The 18,265-nt window shown below is 45.3% G+C and overlaps 1 protein-coding gene across 5 annotated transcripts in view; it reads left to right on the plus strand.

Moving 5' to 3' along the window:
- RAB11FIP4 (RAB11 family interacting protein 4) overlaps positions 1 to 18,265 on the plus strand; it is a 222,637-nt gene that overhangs the window by 192,721 nt on the left and 11,651 nt on the right. For 4 of the 5 annotated variants that reach the window (XM_020783736.3, XM_078385161.1, XM_020783748.3 and 1 more), the window contains 8 exons: positions 3,521 to 3,744; positions 5,090 to 5,281; positions 7,620 to 7,754; positions 10,013 to 10,048; positions 11,806 to 11,905; positions 12,213 to 12,316; positions 13,930 to 14,070; positions 14,947 to 15,028. In XM_020783736.3, coding sequence (XP_020639395.2) covers positions 3,521 to 3,744; positions 5,090 to 5,281; positions 7,620 to 7,754; positions 10,013 to 10,048; positions 11,806 to 11,905; positions 12,213 to 12,316; positions 13,930 to 14,070; positions 14,947 to 15,028 — 1,014 coding nt within the window. Of the gene's footprint in view, positions 1 to 2,649; positions 3,199 to 3,520; positions 3,745 to 5,089; positions 5,282 to 7,619; positions 7,755 to 10,012; positions 10,049 to 11,805; positions 11,906 to 12,212; positions 12,317 to 13,929; positions 14,071 to 14,946; positions 15,029 to 18,265 lie in introns of those variants that run through there. The other variant, XM_078385162.1, reaches the window with a different exon arrangement.

The following is an 18,265-nucleotide window of genomic DNA, read 5'->3' on the forward strand; positions in this document are numbered from 1 at the left end:
GATGACGAGAGAATGGGAATGGATCTTAGTGTGGGGATTTGTGCCCGTTCATGTGTGTGGCACCACAGATGCTGCGTGTTCCCGCTTCCTGCTGGATCCGCCACTCACCAACCAGCATGCAGTCCTCTTTTCCTCTTCTTCAGCTGTTCAGCCAGTCCCCTGGTAGGAGTGTAGGCTTCTCTCCCCTGCCTCCTTGGCTAATAGCCCACTCAGATAAGGAGGTGGGACAGGCAAGCCCATGCTTCTGTTGAGGATGGGCTGAACAGGCAAAGAGGAGGAGGAGAGGAGCATCAACTGGTGAGTGGAGCATTGGCCAGGTGCAGTGCATATGAACCACCACAAACTTCCAAACTGAGGTTCATGTCCAACTCTAGCCGAACTCCTTGGTATTAGAAGAGGGAACCGAGATGGACAGATGGTTGTGTCCACTGAAGTTAGAAGCCCCTGTTGGTCCTACTGCCATTGTTGTTGATAGACACCTGTTGTCGTTGAATAAAGATTTTATAAATCCACCTCCAGAGTCACAGTGGCATCCGACTTAATGTTAGCATGGACTAATCTGCAGAAGAGCCAGGGTACAGGGTGTTACAACACCTTTAACTTTGGCCATCAGGCTTTAGAGAAGCTGAAATGTGGGATCGAGCTCCACTCTGGTCCAGCAGCATATCACAAAGCTTTTCAGTAAGGTTTTAACGGGGTCACATGCTTGTATCCTGCCATAATAGCAGCAAAGGTTTCCCTAATTTGAAACAAATAGACTGTCATCAGAGTCTTAGACCAGAGCTGGGCAATTTGTGGCTCTCCAAGTCTTAGTAGACAATAATCTCAAATGCCCTCACTGCCATTGCCAAGGATGAGGAAGGATGGTAATTGCCATCCAACAACACTCTTAGATGAATGACCCAAAATCTGCATGAACTCAAGAGTTCCATAATGACAGAATTTATCCTATGAAGTCTTTAACAGAATTGCCATTGCTGTAGTTGCATGGGCCTCCTTCTGACACAGAAAGCTTCAAATAAGGTTTAAGAGCCAAATGTCTCAATGATTTTTAAAAAGCAAAGTTTCCGCCCCCATGCTGCTTTGCTTACTTTGGCATTTCTGATGCCAAACTCCCACTATTGGTTTTGCTGACAATCTGCCAGGGAAAAATGGGTAGATAAGAACTTGTGTTTCTAGTAGCTGCTGTTGCAGGATGTTTTGAGATCAGAAGGCCCAGTCATTCATCATATGAGATTGAACTTGCAAAGGAAAATCACTGGGTAAAAAGTGGACTTTGTCCTTTGTTCATGCAGGAGCTAAAGTCAAAGCCTTCTTTTCTTTCTTTCATACCCTGACTTTTGAAGCCGCAAACTTTTGCCTGGCGGTAGAGTTCAGTACTCTAGTAGTTTGGCTGTAATAAAATAAAAGTTGTTCAATGAACTTGGTTTCTTTTGATTTAGCAGCTTCTGCTCAACTTCTGGACAATATACTCGGCTTGGTCATAACTATAACATCCCCTGCATTCAGTTTTGCATTTGCTGTGGCTTCCCAGGCAAAGTCATGATCAAAGTTATTCAAAATGAGCATGAAAATTGTGTGGTAAAGGTTCCCCTTGACATTTAGTCCAGTCGTGTCCGACTCTAGGGCATGGTGCTCATCCCCGTTTCCATGCCATAGAGCCAGCATTTGTCTATGGACATTTTCCGTGGTCACATGGCCAGCGTGACTAGACAACAAATGCCATTACCTTCCCACTGTGGTGGTACCTATTTATCTACTCACATTTTTACATGCTTTCGAACTGCTAGGTTGGCAGGAGCTGGGACAAGCAACGGGAGCTCACTCTGTCGCGTGGATTCGATCGTAAGACTGCTGGTCTTCTGACCCTGCAGCACAGAGGCTTCTGCGGTTACCCCGCAGCACCACCATCCACTCCAAATTAAGAATGCGGGTATATTTATTTATTTTATTTATTTTATTTATTGGACTTATATACCGCCCCATAGCACTACAAGCACTCTCCGGGCGGTTTACAATTTTTTAATTATGCAGGCTACACATTGCCCCCCCAGCAAGCTGGGTACTCATTTTACCGACCTCGGAAGGATGGAAGGCTGAGTCAACCTTGAGCCGGCTACCTGGGATTTGAACCCCAGGTCGTGAGCACAGTTTTAGCTGCAGTACAGCGTTTTAACCACTTGTGCTATATTGCCAGAAATTCTTAATGCTGTCAACATTGAGATCAATTCACAAGCCTCGCACAACCAGGGATGGGGATTTGAGTCAGACTTAAGTTGCACTGGTGCCTCGACTCAGACTTGACTTGTTTTTCCCCCCCAATGACTCAGATTCGACTTTTGATACTGAACCCACCCATTCCCTCCTTTTTTCTGGAAAAAAGCTTGATTTTAATTGAGACTCAGGCTATTTAGACACTGATTTAGTCGGACCCGGGACTCGGACCCTAAGCCTTGCCCGCAACCCATGGCTTTAATTTGTCATTTGAGAACGGGTGTGTGAGAATTTACTCAAAATATTTATCTTAATTTTCACACATGCTTTGTTTCATTTAAGTTGATCCTTTAATTAAAGACATTTCAGATTACAGACATCTGCAAGGCTTGTGAATGAAGCTGGCCCTTTGGTCGAGGGCAGATGGTCCCCAGGGGCACTGCTGCAACCTTGCCTACACTGAGTTCTTTAGTGACGTGAACTGGATGGCACTCCAGACCATCTCCAGACTTGTCCTGTTGAGCTTTTGTGAAGTAGAGCAATTCACATTTGGGAGACAAAAGTTCCTCATACAAACCTGGAATAAAAAAACCTGTAAAACCTCCCCCAGAAATGTCTATGAAATGGTTATCTTACAGCAGTCTCTTCCATACCTCAACCAGATACCATCTACTTCATACAGTCCAGGCTGCATATTTGCACCCTGATGCACTTTGAGACAGAGAACAAGAGCAAATACAAAGCCAGTGTGTCTGCATACCAAACGGTATCAGATGGCTTGAGAAAACCAGCCAACTCCCATATGTTTAGCCAAAGAGAAGTAAAATATTAGAAGTGGGAATTGGGAAGGAGTAATCTCCAGGGCAACAAGCCAGTCTAGTTTGTAGGGGGAGGTTGTTTTTATGGATGCGACTGGTTTACACTGGATATTCAGAACAAGCGTGGAATGAAACTTCTCACTAAAACAGACACAGATTTTATTTGGTAAGTTTTAGAGTGCTGTCTTGAAATCCACCCCTATTTCAGTTGCCATGAGCTGAATTAGGAGCTGGCACTTTGAAAGCATGGTTTCTGTGTGTCAGAACTGAAGCTTGGAAGGGTTAATGTTTGGATTATAGCTCCCATAATCTGTAGTCAGCATGGCCATGCCAACTGGGAGATTCTGGGAGTGTGACTCTCGAAAAATAACTTTTTCAACCACTGTAAGATATCGTAGTTTGATGCTTATAATCCCCCATCACACTACCAAAGACGTCTACAATTCCAAATGCTTGCTGATCTCCCCTGTCTCACTTTTCTCTCTTAGGGAACCGAAATCCAAGACATTGGCTACCTGGACAGTGAAAGTGGATTTGGTGAATCAGATCTCTTTCCTGATGAAGACAACATGACCCTGGCCCAGCCGGAAGTCCACCATGAGTCAGATATGGACAGTGCCATTGAAAGCGCTCATAGTTCAGAAGCATCAGATGTGTGCCGGAGCGAGGAGAAGGACAGCGTGTTGGGTGGCCTCTTCCTACCGGGAGATAAGTGAGTAACAAGCTTAGACCAAGTGTCTGTCTCAGAGGTTGCTTTTAATCTTTTCAAACGCTCTGACCTAGTCTTGGGAACACAGAATGGGATGGTCATGCCTCACAGTCTGCACTGAAGGGGAAAGTTGATAGCAGGCTGTTCTAGTGCTGCTGCTGCTGCTGGGTTGGGCAGCCTGTGACCTTCCGGGTGCTTTTGGAGCGGCAACTCCTGTCGGCCTGAGCCAGCCTAACCAGTGATGAAAGCTGATGGAGGCTGGAGTCCAGGAGTATCTAGAAGGCCATCAGTTGCCCAAACCTGTTCCACTGGAATCTCACACAAAATTATGAGAAGACCAATCCCCTTTCCCTCTTGTATCCTCCCCCTCCTGTTGTTCAACAAAACCCTGGGGGTGGATTTTTCTTCTTCCAAAGAACAGCAGAGGCAAGTACAGGACTTGTGAAACAAGACAGAAACAAAGCTGAGCAGAAGACAAATGAGGACAATAACTGCAAGGACAACATAGCAGCAAGAAATAGAATATGTGATGTTGCACTAACAGAGACTATAGGCAGATAGAATCTTTAAGAAAAAGGAACGGGTGAAGTACAGCCTTCTGACTAGGTTGGATGGGGTTATCCAGATGTTGTTGGACCATTGTTTTCATCAGCCTTAGTCAGGATTAATGAGAGATACAGTCCAGTAATATCTGGAAAACTACACACTCTTCCATCCCTGCCACTCAGTTGGTGTCTATATGATGTGATGTGGGCACTCCCATTAAAGGTACCGAAGAAAAAATGTGGATTCTGTTTGAGACTGGAGGAGGAAGATGTCAGCAGCAAGGAAGAGAAAGAATTCGACAAATCCCAAAGGCCCACCATTATATCTGAACCCAGGAAATGGTGGTATATTTTAAGAGCATGCGGTTCAGACTATTTTCTTATGGAGTGTGCATTTGCTCGTATGTTTGGGCATACATAATGTGTGTAACAAATGGCACAGGGCTGAGAATCTTTTGACACCCTTCCCTTCCCCAAGTACCCTGAGTTGTTTGTAGCAATAGACACTTGGTACTCTAAAGCCAATGTAATGGTCAGAAATGTAGGGGTTCTTGAAGAATAATTGTGTGGTGGTCTGAAATCTGGGGAGTGGTTCATGTTTGTTATAGCCAAGAATCAAACATTCCCATTAACTGTACATTTTCTATTTCAACATTTTCTGCCCCATCTGTACTCATCTTCTCAAACCACGCAGTGGCTGTGACCCTAAATTTTGAAAGCACCTTCTGGTTGTGAAAGTGGACGCTTCCCTGTTGGATGTGCCCCCCTTCGTTTTGTGCCCTGATGTCCCCCTTTCCACTCAGGTCAAGTCCCCTCAACCCATCTGCGGCGTCCGACCTTTCTACCTATTCCACTGCCTCCTTGATCAGCAACGAAGAACAGTTTGAAGACTACGGAGAAGGAGACGATGTGGACTTCACTCCCAGCAGCCCTTGCCCTGATGATGAAAGCAGAACAAATGCCTACTCTGACCTGGGCTCCTCTGTTTCTTCCAGGTTGGCTATTTTAATATCCTTTTGGTTACTCTAATATCATTCCCTTCCTCCCTTTTCCGAGGAATGGAGAGGACTGCCTACCATGTTGATTGCAATAACTCTTGAAATTTATTTATTTATTTTATGAACACAGAGTCTACTCTTTGCATCCCTCTTGTCGAAAGCTCCTAGACATCTGGATGCTTTGAAAGTCAAAGTCATCTCGCGTATCTTTAATCGCTTACAGCTGAGAAAGGCTTTGTCTCAGGGCTATGCTATGTGGGAGCTGCAAGCCATTAGGAGGTCTCATCGTCTCCCTCCCTATTTATTATCTTCTGTACTGAGTGCCTCTTAAGAAACTATCACACCACTTGTCTGATAGTTTCCTCTTAAGAATCTATCAGACCACTTGTCTCTCTGCAGCTCTCAGAGAGACAAGGCTCTCCTCGTCACTTTCTCTGTGCTCATGGAGGCTCATCAGATCCAAGATGGAATATTTATTCCGCAGCTTTAAAAATGCATGCGAGGACTTTCATTTTTGGGTAAAGCCCCCAGAATTCTGGCTTGGGGGGGATTCCTGCAGACTTCTAGGGGCTGTACTCTGTTCTCCTCCACTACACACACAAAAAAGATAGTCCTGTGCCTAGTAACCTCGCGAAGCCAGCATATCTGATGGGACTTTTGGCCAAGAGCCATTTGAAAGGTGCCAGGTTGGAGGAGATGGCTGTAATGTGACAAGATGAAAATGTGGTGTCGTCTTACCCAAGTTTGCAAATGCTTCCCCCCCCCCCCCGCCCTCCCCAAGTGACAAACTGGGATCCAGAGCGTATCTGTAGTCTGGGCTGTTTTTTAATGTTGTCTCTGGAGACAGTATTGAAAAGTATTTAGAAAATTTGAATATCAAAGAATAATTTCATCTTGAATAATCAGTCCCTTATTCTTAGGGGGCAGGGAATCTATGGAGGCATTTACTCCACACTACATGCTTGCTGACCTGAGCGGGCTGTAGACTGGGATGTTGTTCATGTGATAACATCTCTCTGGATAAAAAAAAAAGGGGATGGGTGTGGCATTGCATTAGAACTAGAGACATTTAAGCCAGGATTTACTCAGATGCACCTATCTGAATGCTGATCTCAGAAATGCCAGTCCTTCCCCCTTTTTAGTGGTGTAATGTTAAAGTTGGAAGTGCAGGTGCTTGTCCTGGCAGTCTTCAGAGCCAGTTCAATCCCCATAAGAAGATGTTAAAAAAAAAATGGAGACAAGCTGAATTGGTCCTTATCAGCAAATGAAGAGAAAACCATTTATAAAGCTGATGACTTCCAATTGCTCATTTAAGACCAGACCACCTTCAGATACTTCACATTATGGCAGGGGGTAACTAGTATCAATGTACTGTTCCTAGAGAAACCCATTTCACTCCTGGTGATTTTGATGATTGTGGCTAACCTCAAAGGGTACAGAGGATCCTGAGGGGGGCTGGCGGATAATGTCTTAGTCCCTGCTATGCAAAAAGCCCCAGCGCTTTGACCCCATGAGCCTTGGCTCCACTACACACTGCTCATCCAGGTTGTCCCCTTTCCGCATAATTTAGCCTGTAGGATAGCTACTATCCAAATTCTTCTTCCTAGTTCCATCTTTACATACCTAGAGTGGACAGTGGAGAGATGGATATAGCCTGATTCCAAAGGATGGCTGATGCTGTAAATTAACTCAGTGAATTCTGACTAAGAACACCATCCTTCTTATGAATGAACTAAGTGTGTGTGTATGTGTGTTTGTGCATTAAAGATCAGTTAATGAAAAATGGGTAACTTAATGGGCCGTTGCTAATGTTGAGATAGGTAATTTGTAGTCTCCAGATGTTTTCTGTTTCTCATTAGCCCTAGCCAATATAGCCAATTGTATGGGATAATGGGATTTGCATTCCAGCAACATCTGGAAGGCCACAGTCTGCGCATACCTGAGCTAAAGGCTCCTAGGCAGGCACCTTGGAATACTTAGCTGATCTGCATAGTGGGTATGTCAGTGGTTCTGCTTTTGCCATTTTCCTATATTAGAACAGTAATCAAACTGAAATGTGTATACCTCAGACACTGAGCTCTGTGGTACAAACTCTCACAGATCTGAGGACATCCAGGGAAATGCTTGAAAATGATCGTGCTTTTATTGAGAGGTAGTGTTTAGGAAACAATAGCCTCCTGCTGGGTGCCTTGTGCTGGAAATGCAGTGGTGATTAGATGGGTTCATTGATACCTCTGCTTGAAAATAATACATCTGATTTTTAAAAAAAACAAAACAAAAAACAAAAGTTGGTGCACTGAGAGCCACTCACATCCCTTTGCTTTCCCACCAAAAGTGCCGGCCAGACCCCAAGAAAAATGCGGCATATGTATAATAGTGAGCTCTTGGACGTCTACTGCACGCAGTGCTGCAAGAAAATCAACCTCCTTAATGACTTGGAAGCCAGGCTGAAAAACCTGAAAGCAAACAGGTGAGTGAGCACAGTGGGAGTGCAGAAGTGCAGAGTCAGGAAAGAGAGGTTTTGCACATCCCTGGATTTTTTTTTAAGGGTTAGGGTTTGATTATCTCTAGTAATTTTGAGGCAGGGTATGATTTAATTATTGCTGCCGTCTGAATAAATATTTTAAGGTTGCTGTCCTCTATGTGCCAGGGTGGGTGGGGGCAGAAGATCCAGGCGTTTTGCCTATTCCCCCCTTTCCACCCCCTTGGACCTCCAAGGACCACACCAGCGCCACTGGTTAATTCCAGTTTTAGGTTCCTCCAAATAACCTTCACATGGAGAATTCTGCCCCAGAGACTTCAATGGACGTGATTCTGTATGAGAGCTCAATATTTCCCCCAGTGAGAGGTCCTTGGCTTTGGCAGTCCATGTTGTTGCCATCCTTGCTGTCCATTTACCTGGAAGTAAATCTTATTGAACTTAGGTCTGGCTAGATGGGTGTAGGCTTACACTATAAGTTTGCTGATGTGACTTTAATTGGTGAAATGTGGGTATTGGTGAAATCTCAACATTAGGGCCGTTTTGAGATACTGAAGGAAGCACTAAAAGATAGATTGATTGCATATACAAAGGCTGTCCCTGTGAGGAAGAAGAACCATCTGGGCGGACACCATTTTCATTCTCTGTTCCAAAAAGAAACATTCAAGCCAAAACAGCACCAAAAAAATAAACCAGTGTGCCCTTAGTAATTGGCCACTCAATCAGTTAACAGTTTGGTTTAACTTTTGATTAATCTGCTTTAATTTACTGGTTGATCCCATTAAATCCACTTGTAACCTTAAGACCTATAAATACATTTAACTCTAAGCTGTTTAGTTGCCATGTTTGTGTGAGATTTTGGGTTTTTTATGCAACACATATTGTCTGGCACTGTCCACTGCCAAAAGCGTTGGCATAGATGCTTCTAGCTCCATGTTGCTGTCATAAAGCTGGAAGCAGTCCAGAAGTGCTTAAATGCAGTGTAGCCGTACAGAATGAGCCATTCTTTCCCTTCTCTGGCTTAGTTATTTCTTATTTCTGAGGTCAGGAGCAGGACTGACTATTATCTGATCATCCTTGTAGCAGTCTTCTAAATAATTAATTCCCAACCCTGGGTCCCCAGACGTTCTTGGACTAAAATTCCCAAAAGCCTTCATCATTAGCTGTGCTGGGCAGGATTTCTGGATGTTGTAGTCCAAGAACATCTGGGAACACAGTGTTGGGAACCAGTGGCCAAAATTAGTGGCATTTCAAGCAGGTATCCTCCAGATGTGTCACATTACAAGCCCCATAATAAGCTGCAGTCAATGCAGACAATGGTCAGCATCTATGGGAACTGTAGTCCAAAACATCTGGAAAGCAACAGGTTGCAGTACCCTCCGTTAAATGGTTGGAAGCATTTCCTGTGTCCAAATGTGGGGACCACAGGTGTTGAGTAGATAATATTCTTCTGCACCATGGGAGTCCTGGGTTTTATCCCAGCTTCTCCGGTTAAATGGATTCCACCAGATACCATGGCTCAAGTTACAGGAATTCAGAATTTGTCTGAATATCAGGTAAAATCTCTTAACTGTTACAGTATGACAATGGAACCAATTGCCTCGGAAGATAGTAAGCGCTCCAGCACTGGAGGCATTCAAAAGAAAATTGGACAGCCATCTGTCAGATCTACTATGACTGGGATTCCTGCATTGAGCCAGGGGGTTTGACTCGATGGCCTTATAGGCCCCTTCCAACTCAATTACTCTTGGATTCTGTGGCTGGGAGGGGGGAGTCTTGAAAGTCCTTATATTGTGTTCTAGGAGAAGACATTCTCTTGTGCACATTCCATGTCTCTAGCTATAAATGTGCAACCACACCTGTCTCCCATTTTACAGCCCACCCTAAGACCACTACTGTTGGGTGAGATTAATCTCACACTCTTCTCTTGCACACAGACACACACGTATTCTCAGACATCTTCACCAAAACATTTTGATGTGGCCTTCTCGAAAGGGCATCCCAATAAAATCAGTAGGACTTATTTCTCAGTAGCAATAGTCAAGATTGCATGCTTTTCATGCCCTCTGAAACTTACTTACTTACTTACTTATTTAATTTAATTTAATTTAATTTAATTTAATTTAATTTATATCCCACCCATCTGGTCTATACGACCACTCTGGGTGGCTATTGTATATTGCATTCATAAGGTTAAAAAAATGGCAGATTAAATTTAACGTTATGTCTACCATTTTTGTTTCTTCTAGCCCAAGCAGGAAAATATCTAGCACAGCTTTTGGAAGGTAAGAGACATTTCTGTTCTCCTAACTTTGTTGCTCACAGTGGGTTTTCGTGAATGGAAATGTGCTGGGGCACTTGTGTGCTTAAGAATGAGCTTCATGAGTGTTGAATAGCATTTATGTTGTATGTTCAACAATTCAGTCTACCTTAATTCAGAGGTGGGGAACTACGTCTTCACCAGTCATCCCTGCCGCAGCAGACCCCAAAGGCAGACATTTTGACATCTTTCTTGTCACTTGGTATGGCTATTGTCAAAACCTTCTGTTTGTTGAGTGTCTGCTTGTCATTTCACCTTCAAGAAAAGAACCTGGAGACCTTTGGCCTCAGAGATGTATGAGCTGAATCCAGTTTGTGTTCCCAAATAGAGGAGACCCATTGAATCAGTTGGTAGATGCTACATCAACAAACGTATCCATCCCATTGATCCCATGGGTGTGCTGTTGCCAGGACTCACAAGTAGGGTTAAGCCTATGACTGCACATACTCTGAGTGATCCTCTGTTTTAGGGTCTCATTGTCACAAGTGATGGGAGATGTCAGTGGGAAGGCCAGTGGTTTGCAGGGGAAAGCTCTCCACAGAAGGAATGGGGCTTTGGGTTGGGCTATTCTGCTTCATGGGCTAGCGGTGTAAACTCTGGGCCAGATTAAGCCCCAGGGGCCAGAGGATTCTTGTTCTAGGCTGGGATGGGCAACTTCAAATGTCTCTACTTCTAGGGCCAACCAGGGCCTGCATCAGCTTTGAGCTAAAGGTATTAAAAGTCAGAAGTAAGTGGTGATGGAAGGTATAAAGGGGGTATAAAGGACTCTCGGTACCACTCCTGAAAGATTCCAGGGACAGAAAATAGCATTTTTACATGCTTTTATTTTGTCAACCAGGCAACATACATACAGATAAAGTGCCACACTCCTCCTCCTCCCTGCACACACCTTTCTATCTCTACCACAGTATTCCTCTTGTATGCTACACATACACAACACACTTCAGTCCTATTCAGTCATTGCTAGAAGTGGTGAAAAGTAGCATGCAAGTGGGGAGTGAAGATGTACACCAAATGACTCCACCCATGACATATGCACTGATTAGTCTCTCTCCCCCCCCCCCCGGCATCTGCATGAACACGTACATGTACACAGAAGAGGCCTTTGTGTGTCTAGCAGTATAGATGGAGCCTTTGTGCAACATGGAACCCTTGTGCAGTCAGAATCCTGAGTCACTTGGAATTGTAGCGGCATGCCCAAAGGCCCCCCACACACACACCTCCAATCATGGTGGTATACTTCCAGATGCCAGTGAGGGAGTAATGGGTGCACAGAGCATTCGAACAGAGCTCTTTAGTGTGGCCTCACTCAGGGACCGTGTGTCTCCCTTTTTAGAATGATGAGAATAGGTCTTGTGGCTTAGCAGGAATTGCATCACAACGGTTGCCCTGTTTTGTGTGTGTGTGTGTTTTGTTTTGTTTTAATTTTGCTTCCTTAGATTAAGCAAGGGCTGAACAGATTCACAGTAAAATCTCTTGTTGAGGTTTTCTTTTAACATGTGCTCTTCACTTTGATATTAGGACGCGTGTAAAATTGCTGCTTTTTAATAGGGTAGCCAGGTAGACCAGTCTCCTGGAGAGTTTAACACTGAATCCTCGGCACGAGGGATCCGGGTCCTGTTTGTGGCTTTTCAGTGTTGAAAACGTCTCCACTGGAATGACACACCAAGCCCACTTGCCTTTCACAGGAGCCAAACAGCTTTCCTCTTCCCTTCCTATCAGGCAGCTTTTCCACAACAGCAACTTCAGCAGCAGCAACGGCAGCACAGAAGACTTGTTCCGAGACAGCATCGACTCGTGCGACAACGATATCACTGAAAAGGTGAGGCGGCCTTTTGTCGCAGCCATGAAGGCTTTGAGAAGTCTACTGGTTCTCTCAAGATGTCTGCGGGTTGACGCCACCACTCCCCAACTCCTTCCTGACGCAGCGGCAGACCACAGTGTCCTTCTCTTCCCAGCCAAGATGAAAAGCTTTGGCGAAAGTCAGCCAGGGACGAGGGGCATGGTAGTCGGGTCCCAGTTGTGGAAGGGTGTTTTGTGCTGGTAAACAAGTCTGGCCCATTTCCTGTCTTTGCCACCTTCCCAGCAAAGGCAAAACCTCACCTCCTTTTTCCTTTTTTTTTGGTTAGGTGACTTATTTAGAGAAAAAAGTGACAGAGCTGGAAAATGATAGCTTGACAAATGGTGACCTGAAGAGCAAATTGAAACAGGAGAACACGCAGCTCGTTCACAGGTAATCAAGCACGCTGCCAGCCACAGCCTCACGGCCACCTCCAAAAACAGAACCTTAACGAGAAGCTTGGGAGAGCCCAAGACTCAGCTTGTAATGAAGTGATCGAGTTAGGTTGAACCTGCTGGTGGTCTGACTGGGAGCCTCCCCTTTCCCCCCCCCCTTGCAGAGATATGTTGAAAATTGGCTGAAGCGGTGATTTTGAAGGGTGAACTGGGTGAGGGGAAGGTTTCTTAAAACTGACAGGAAAGCAGGAGGCTCAGGAGGTTTGGCCTGCACAAATGAGCCACTGCTCTGGCCTGCTAATTAGGAGACCAAGGTGTCTAGCCTTGAAGGCCATGATCACAGTTTAAGAAGGCAGCTCTCAAGCCCGCCCAGATGGAGAGAGAAATAGGCCCCGCATAGCTGAGCAGAGCCCAGAACTTTGCATGAGGTGAAAGAATGTCTCCCAAGGCCCAATGCTTTCTCTTCCTTTGCCACTCTCTCCTTTCCCAGACACTAAATCCAAAGGCTGGGAACAAGAGGAAAAGGGAAAAGCAAGCAAGGCTGAGGAGTCAAGAAAATGGATGCTTGAAACAGTGTCTGTTTTGGGGCTCAGCCTGATTAACTTCCCATGTCCTAGACAGGTCGTGTCTGGACTGATCCTACCTGAGCCAGGAGGGACAGTGTGCAATCTCCCCACCTGACTAGTTATAACTCTGTTTTATTCCATTTATTGGTTACAGTTCTACCCTACCTTTCCCTCCAGTGAGCTCAACAGCACAAACATGGCTGCCTCCCACCCCTCTTTTTTCCTCACAACCACAGCCTGCGACGTAGGCCAGGCGGAGGCTGTGTGGTTTATTTATTTATTTATTTATTTATTTATTTATTTATTTATTTATTTATTTATTTATTTATTTATTTATTTTATTTCTATCCCGCCTATCTGATCATATTAGACCACTCTAGGCGGCTTACAGTAAAAACAACAATGTAATTTTAAGACTTTACAGTAGAAACGTAAATAAAAAAATAAAGAACAGAATAAGAAAAAAAAAAGATCGTCAAGGGTTTTCTGTTGGTTGGCTGAAGATCAGCCCGTGAGCTTCACAGCTCAGCCCAAGGCTGGAACCAGGGCAGTGACCAGAATTTCCAACACTAGCCACACTGGCCGGAGAAGGCTGGGAGTGGTCTTCTGAAAAAGTAACACTTCCACAATCTGTTATTTACCCGATGAAATATTCTAGCACAGATTGAGCAAAAGAACATTGCTTTATCCTGGGAGGATACAAGTGGAATGTGAATGGAGGTTGTCAGCCCCTTGGGGATGGATGAATGAGGGGAAAAACGGGAGGATTTCACAATAGGAAGATTTCCTATTTTTCCAGCCTCTCACTCCAGGTTAGCTGGTTTAGCAAGGTCAGCAGTGGCTTCTTATCTTTAGAAACTGCAGTAAAGGGAGTTTCTTGTGTGGTCAGCAAATAGAGGTGGCATCTCTGAGAGCATGCTGGAAACAGCCCTATAATCAGGGTATTAAAACTATTTGGGGTGTTGCTGATGTCTAATCGCTGATACACTAATTAAACATGCTATTTCTGTCTGTACCTGCTAAATAAGTGAAACAATTTTGCCAGGGTTCATGAACTGGAAGAACTCTTGAAAGACCAAGAGACCTCAGCTCAGCAGAATCTGGAAGAAGAGATAAAGAGGCACAGAGAGGCATACAGCAAGTATGAAAAAGAGAAAACAACAGAAATTGAACTACTGAACACAAGGTAGTGTAGATCACTGTGCCATTGTTGTCCTTATAAATGGTGTTGACTACAGGTACAAAAGCACTTTTTGTTGCTGTGCCCTTACAGTGGAAGAGCCAGTTTACATGTGCACTTGCCCATGGGTTTCATCTCTCAGTTTGCTAGCACCATCAGTATTTTTAAATGGATGCAGAGGGTTGTGATTTTGACTATTTCGCATCCAGAGAGAGAGAGAGAATGAATCTTCATGATTCACAGATTCAGAGAAGGAAGGTCTCACTTTCTTTTTCCTGTCTTCATGAAGAACTCTCCTCTTAACTGACCATTAGTACCAGCTTAATGTGACCTTTGTTGCTACTAGTGGTCTCATTTTCTTAATATGAAATGCTATCAGTGTTCCAAACACAAGGTGATGATGTATAAAATGGTGAAGTATTGCATCTTGGCACTGAGCAACAAATGGCAATTCAGAAAATTGGGGGAAAGGGAGGGTGGACAAATTTGGGCATGAAATCTGCAATACAAAAGTTACAGGGAATACCCTAAATATATAGAGAACTTCTTAAAAAAACAGCTGTGACACTTGTTTTGTGTTTGGATGAGAAGTAGATAACTGATGAAAAAAGAAGTCAGGTTCTGGGATTTTTTCTTGGAGTCTCTTTGTGAATGACAGTGAGCACAAGAGGGGATCCTACATATAAACCATCTTGCTGGCATTGGTGTTGTCAACATTCAGGCTGGCTTTCGGCATATAAAACTTGGCATCCTTTCTTCTTGTTGGTATTTTGAATCATGGACACAGAAGGAATATCCCACAAATTGCAAGGTTTTTAAAGGACTGAATATATTATGGGCAACTTTTTAAATATTCACTTATTGATTTCTCTTCACCTTCAGGGTTCATCAGCTTGAAGAGGAAAACTGTGAACTCAAAACCACAGTCTTACGACTGAAATCACAAACTGAGAAACTGGATGAGGTAACTTGAACTCTCTATCTTGCCACATGATCCACCTTCTTTGAAACCACTCCATACCAGCAACGGATCCAAACTAACTTTTGATTGCAGTAGTCTTCATACCGCCTAAATCAAGATTGACCAGAGCAATGCTGGTCACATGGTACATTCCATTAATGCAATATCAGTGCAATCAAAACATGACACGTACAGTACAAAATCATGTGCTTTTGTTACCTCTGTTGATCTTAAAGAATAAGAGTAATAAACAAGGCACTATCAGAAAACTACGGAGGGCTTTAAAATGTGTACCTTTTTGATCTTTTAAGTACTGGAGAGTAAAATCACATTCTCAATCAATCTACCTGATGCTGTTTCTCTTTTGGAAATGGGACTAGGTGGGTGGCCACAGCACTTGAACTTATGGGGCAATGGTGGTAGTGGAGAAACAAGCATAGTAAGAGGCATCTTGAAGAAGTAGTCATTCTGTTGTAGAAGGAAAATGTGGGAATGGCCTACCAAATAATGTTGCTGGATTGCAGCTCACAACCAGCGATGATGGAATCTGCAGTCCAGCTACATTCAGACAACAACACCTTCCCCATCCCTATTTCAGAATGTTCATTGGTCCCTTTTGCAGAGTGCTGATCCTGGTAGTTTGTGCCAGCCAGCTGCACTGCCGTACCTGGGGTGGCCCCTCAAAATACTGGATTGTGCATCCCTGGGGCTCTGCTTTAGAGTGCCATTCAGTCTCAAAACATGACACAGTGGAAGCAACAAAGAGTTTGTCCTCCTTCAGAGAACTCAGGGTCCCTAGAGACAAGGACTGTAGCCCTATTTATTCCTATGCGGAACTGGATCCTGTGGAATTCAGCTGGGATTATTTGTAAGTTACATGAATAGGACTCATTGGCTCAGCTCAGATGCCAACCTGCTTTTAGGTGGCATGAATGTCCTTGGGCTGGTTGCAGAAAACAACAGATGTGGAGCAGCGTTCTCTCTAAGTTTCGGCCCTGCTTAGCGGGGATCACCCCACCCCCATTGTGGCTCCGGCTGCGACTGGAACCAAAGGGGTGGAAGCACTGGCTGTGGGTGCACATGCCTGACAAGTACTACAAAGGCATGCAGGTTACAGGGAGTGTTGGTCTGGAGTCATAGTACCGTGTTTCTCCGATAATAAGACCTATCCCGAAAATAAGCCCTCCCCTTACTGTGTAAGATTCCTCTAAAATAAGCCCTCCCCTTACTGTGTAAGATTCCTCTAAAATAAGCCCTCCCCCGAAAATAAGCCCTATTGAGATTGATTTTCGCGCCCTCGCGAGTGGAGGGCGCGGAGCCACAGGAGCCTCCATGGCTGCCTCTGGGGGCTGAGCAAAGGCGTCTCTGGGCGGCGGCGGCCGGAGGCCCCTACCGAGCCATGGGGACCGGGAGCCGAGAGGGGCGCGCCTGACCCACCACCGCCGCGGGAGGAGCTGCTGCCCATCTACGTACCGTAGCAGCCCCGCCGTCCCATTGCCGGGCAGCGAAAGGAGGGCAGGCGGGCGAGGGCAGGCGGGGCGGCGGCAGACGCGGGCTCGGCAAGAAAGGCATGCCTGGGCGAGAGAAAGCGCGGACCGGCCGGGCCAGCCTTCCAGCTCCCGGGAGCAGCAGCAGCAGCAGGAGCTGGCCGGCTCCTCAAGAGGAATTGCCGGCTTCCCATAGCGAGCAGGGGCGGCAGGAGATTCCTTCCTCCCCCCGCCCACCTCACCCTCCGGCCGGCTTCTGAAGGACCAACAAGGGCGAGATGAGATTGATTTTCGCGCCCTCGGTAAGCGAGGGGAGGGCGCAAAAACGCTGTGCTCGGCCATTTCGGCTATCAATGTTCATTAAAATAAGCCCTCCCCTGAAAATAAGCCCTCTGGTGTTTTTCTGTCCCCAAAAAATAATAAGACAGTGTCTTATTATCGGGGAAACACGGTAGAGCAGAATTCATCATCATAGGCATCCTTCAGTCTCGAGACACTATGGTAACGTGCTCTGTATGGAGGACTTTGACACTGTATGTGAAGCTGGAGTGTCCTCTCCAGAGCACGAAGCCTGGGTAAAATAATATGGAGGATAGGCTGTTACCCAAGGAGCAAATCCCCCCTCTCCATGTCGCTGAAATAGTCCAATGGAAAGGCAAGAGCCAATACGACGGGTTCCAACGATGTCGCAGGAGTTGCCAGAGCGACACGAACTGCCTCCGGGACTCCGGCTCCAGATTTTGCCTTGAGGTTAACTCCTGAAGCCTTTTCCACGAGTGGATATAGCCACAAGGCAGTGGAGGTTTGGAATCTGAGTTTTTCTTCTTCTAGATGGCCTGCCTTCCAGGGCTAACAAGTCCCACCTACCCGGAAGAGCAGAATTAGTACAGCAGAATTTGACCTGAGGACAAATTCTTATGTTCCCAAGCTGTACACATCAGAGGTTCACCTGATGCAGATGATCTCACCTTCCTCGGGTTGGGAGAAGCACTTCAGGCCTTCACCCCACCTCGGACCCAGCAGGGGTCATTCCTCTGCTGAAGTTGCCAGTGCTGCTTCCTGCATCATTTGGTCTTCTGGAGAAGAGCCTCTCATGGGGTCTCTAGAACCAGTTGCTCTACAATGTTAGAAATGGCGAGGCGGCACAAGAGGTACGAAAACCTAGCCACTACCTACATATTGTCCTCCCTTCAAGCACAGGTGGGTCACAAGCATCCTCCAAGCTTTTACTTACGACTAGGGAGAGGATTTTTTAATGACATTTCACACTTTCTCTGCAACTTATACTTGAACTCACAAGCAAGTTTAAACATGTTTATGAATAATGTAGCCTTTCTCACCAGATTACTCATAAACATGTCCAGACCCACTCAGACATAGGCTGCAGGGGGGGAAATGACATGTCATAGAAATCCTCCCCGTACTTATGACCACCTCTCCTGATCCATTCTTGTCCGGCAACCAGTGGGGAAGTGCAGCACCTCAGAGTCTCCAAAATGGTAAATCGCCTTTAAAGGGGGTCATAGGGCCCACTGCGGTGTTTAATACCCTCAAAATCATAGTTTTTTAAAAATGGGAAGTGAACCTCTATCAACCTCTGGTGCCCATTTTGGCTTTTTTTTAAAAGTCTCTGTACTCTTCCCGCCCCCCTCCAAGACCTTATTGGGGACAAAAAGTAGTGGCTAGAGTCACTAATTCCAACTGAAAGCCATCCTTATTGGAGGACCTTGTGGTTTGGTTTAGAATAAATGAA

The sequence above is a fragment of the Pogona vitticeps genome, chromosome 2 (assembly GCF_051106095.1).
Source record: "Pogona vitticeps strain Pit_001003342236 chromosome 2, PviZW2.1, whole genome shotgun sequence".
In the NCBI taxonomy this organism is placed as follows: Eukaryota; Metazoa; Chordata; class Lepidosauria; order Squamata; family Agamidae; genus Pogona; species Pogona vitticeps.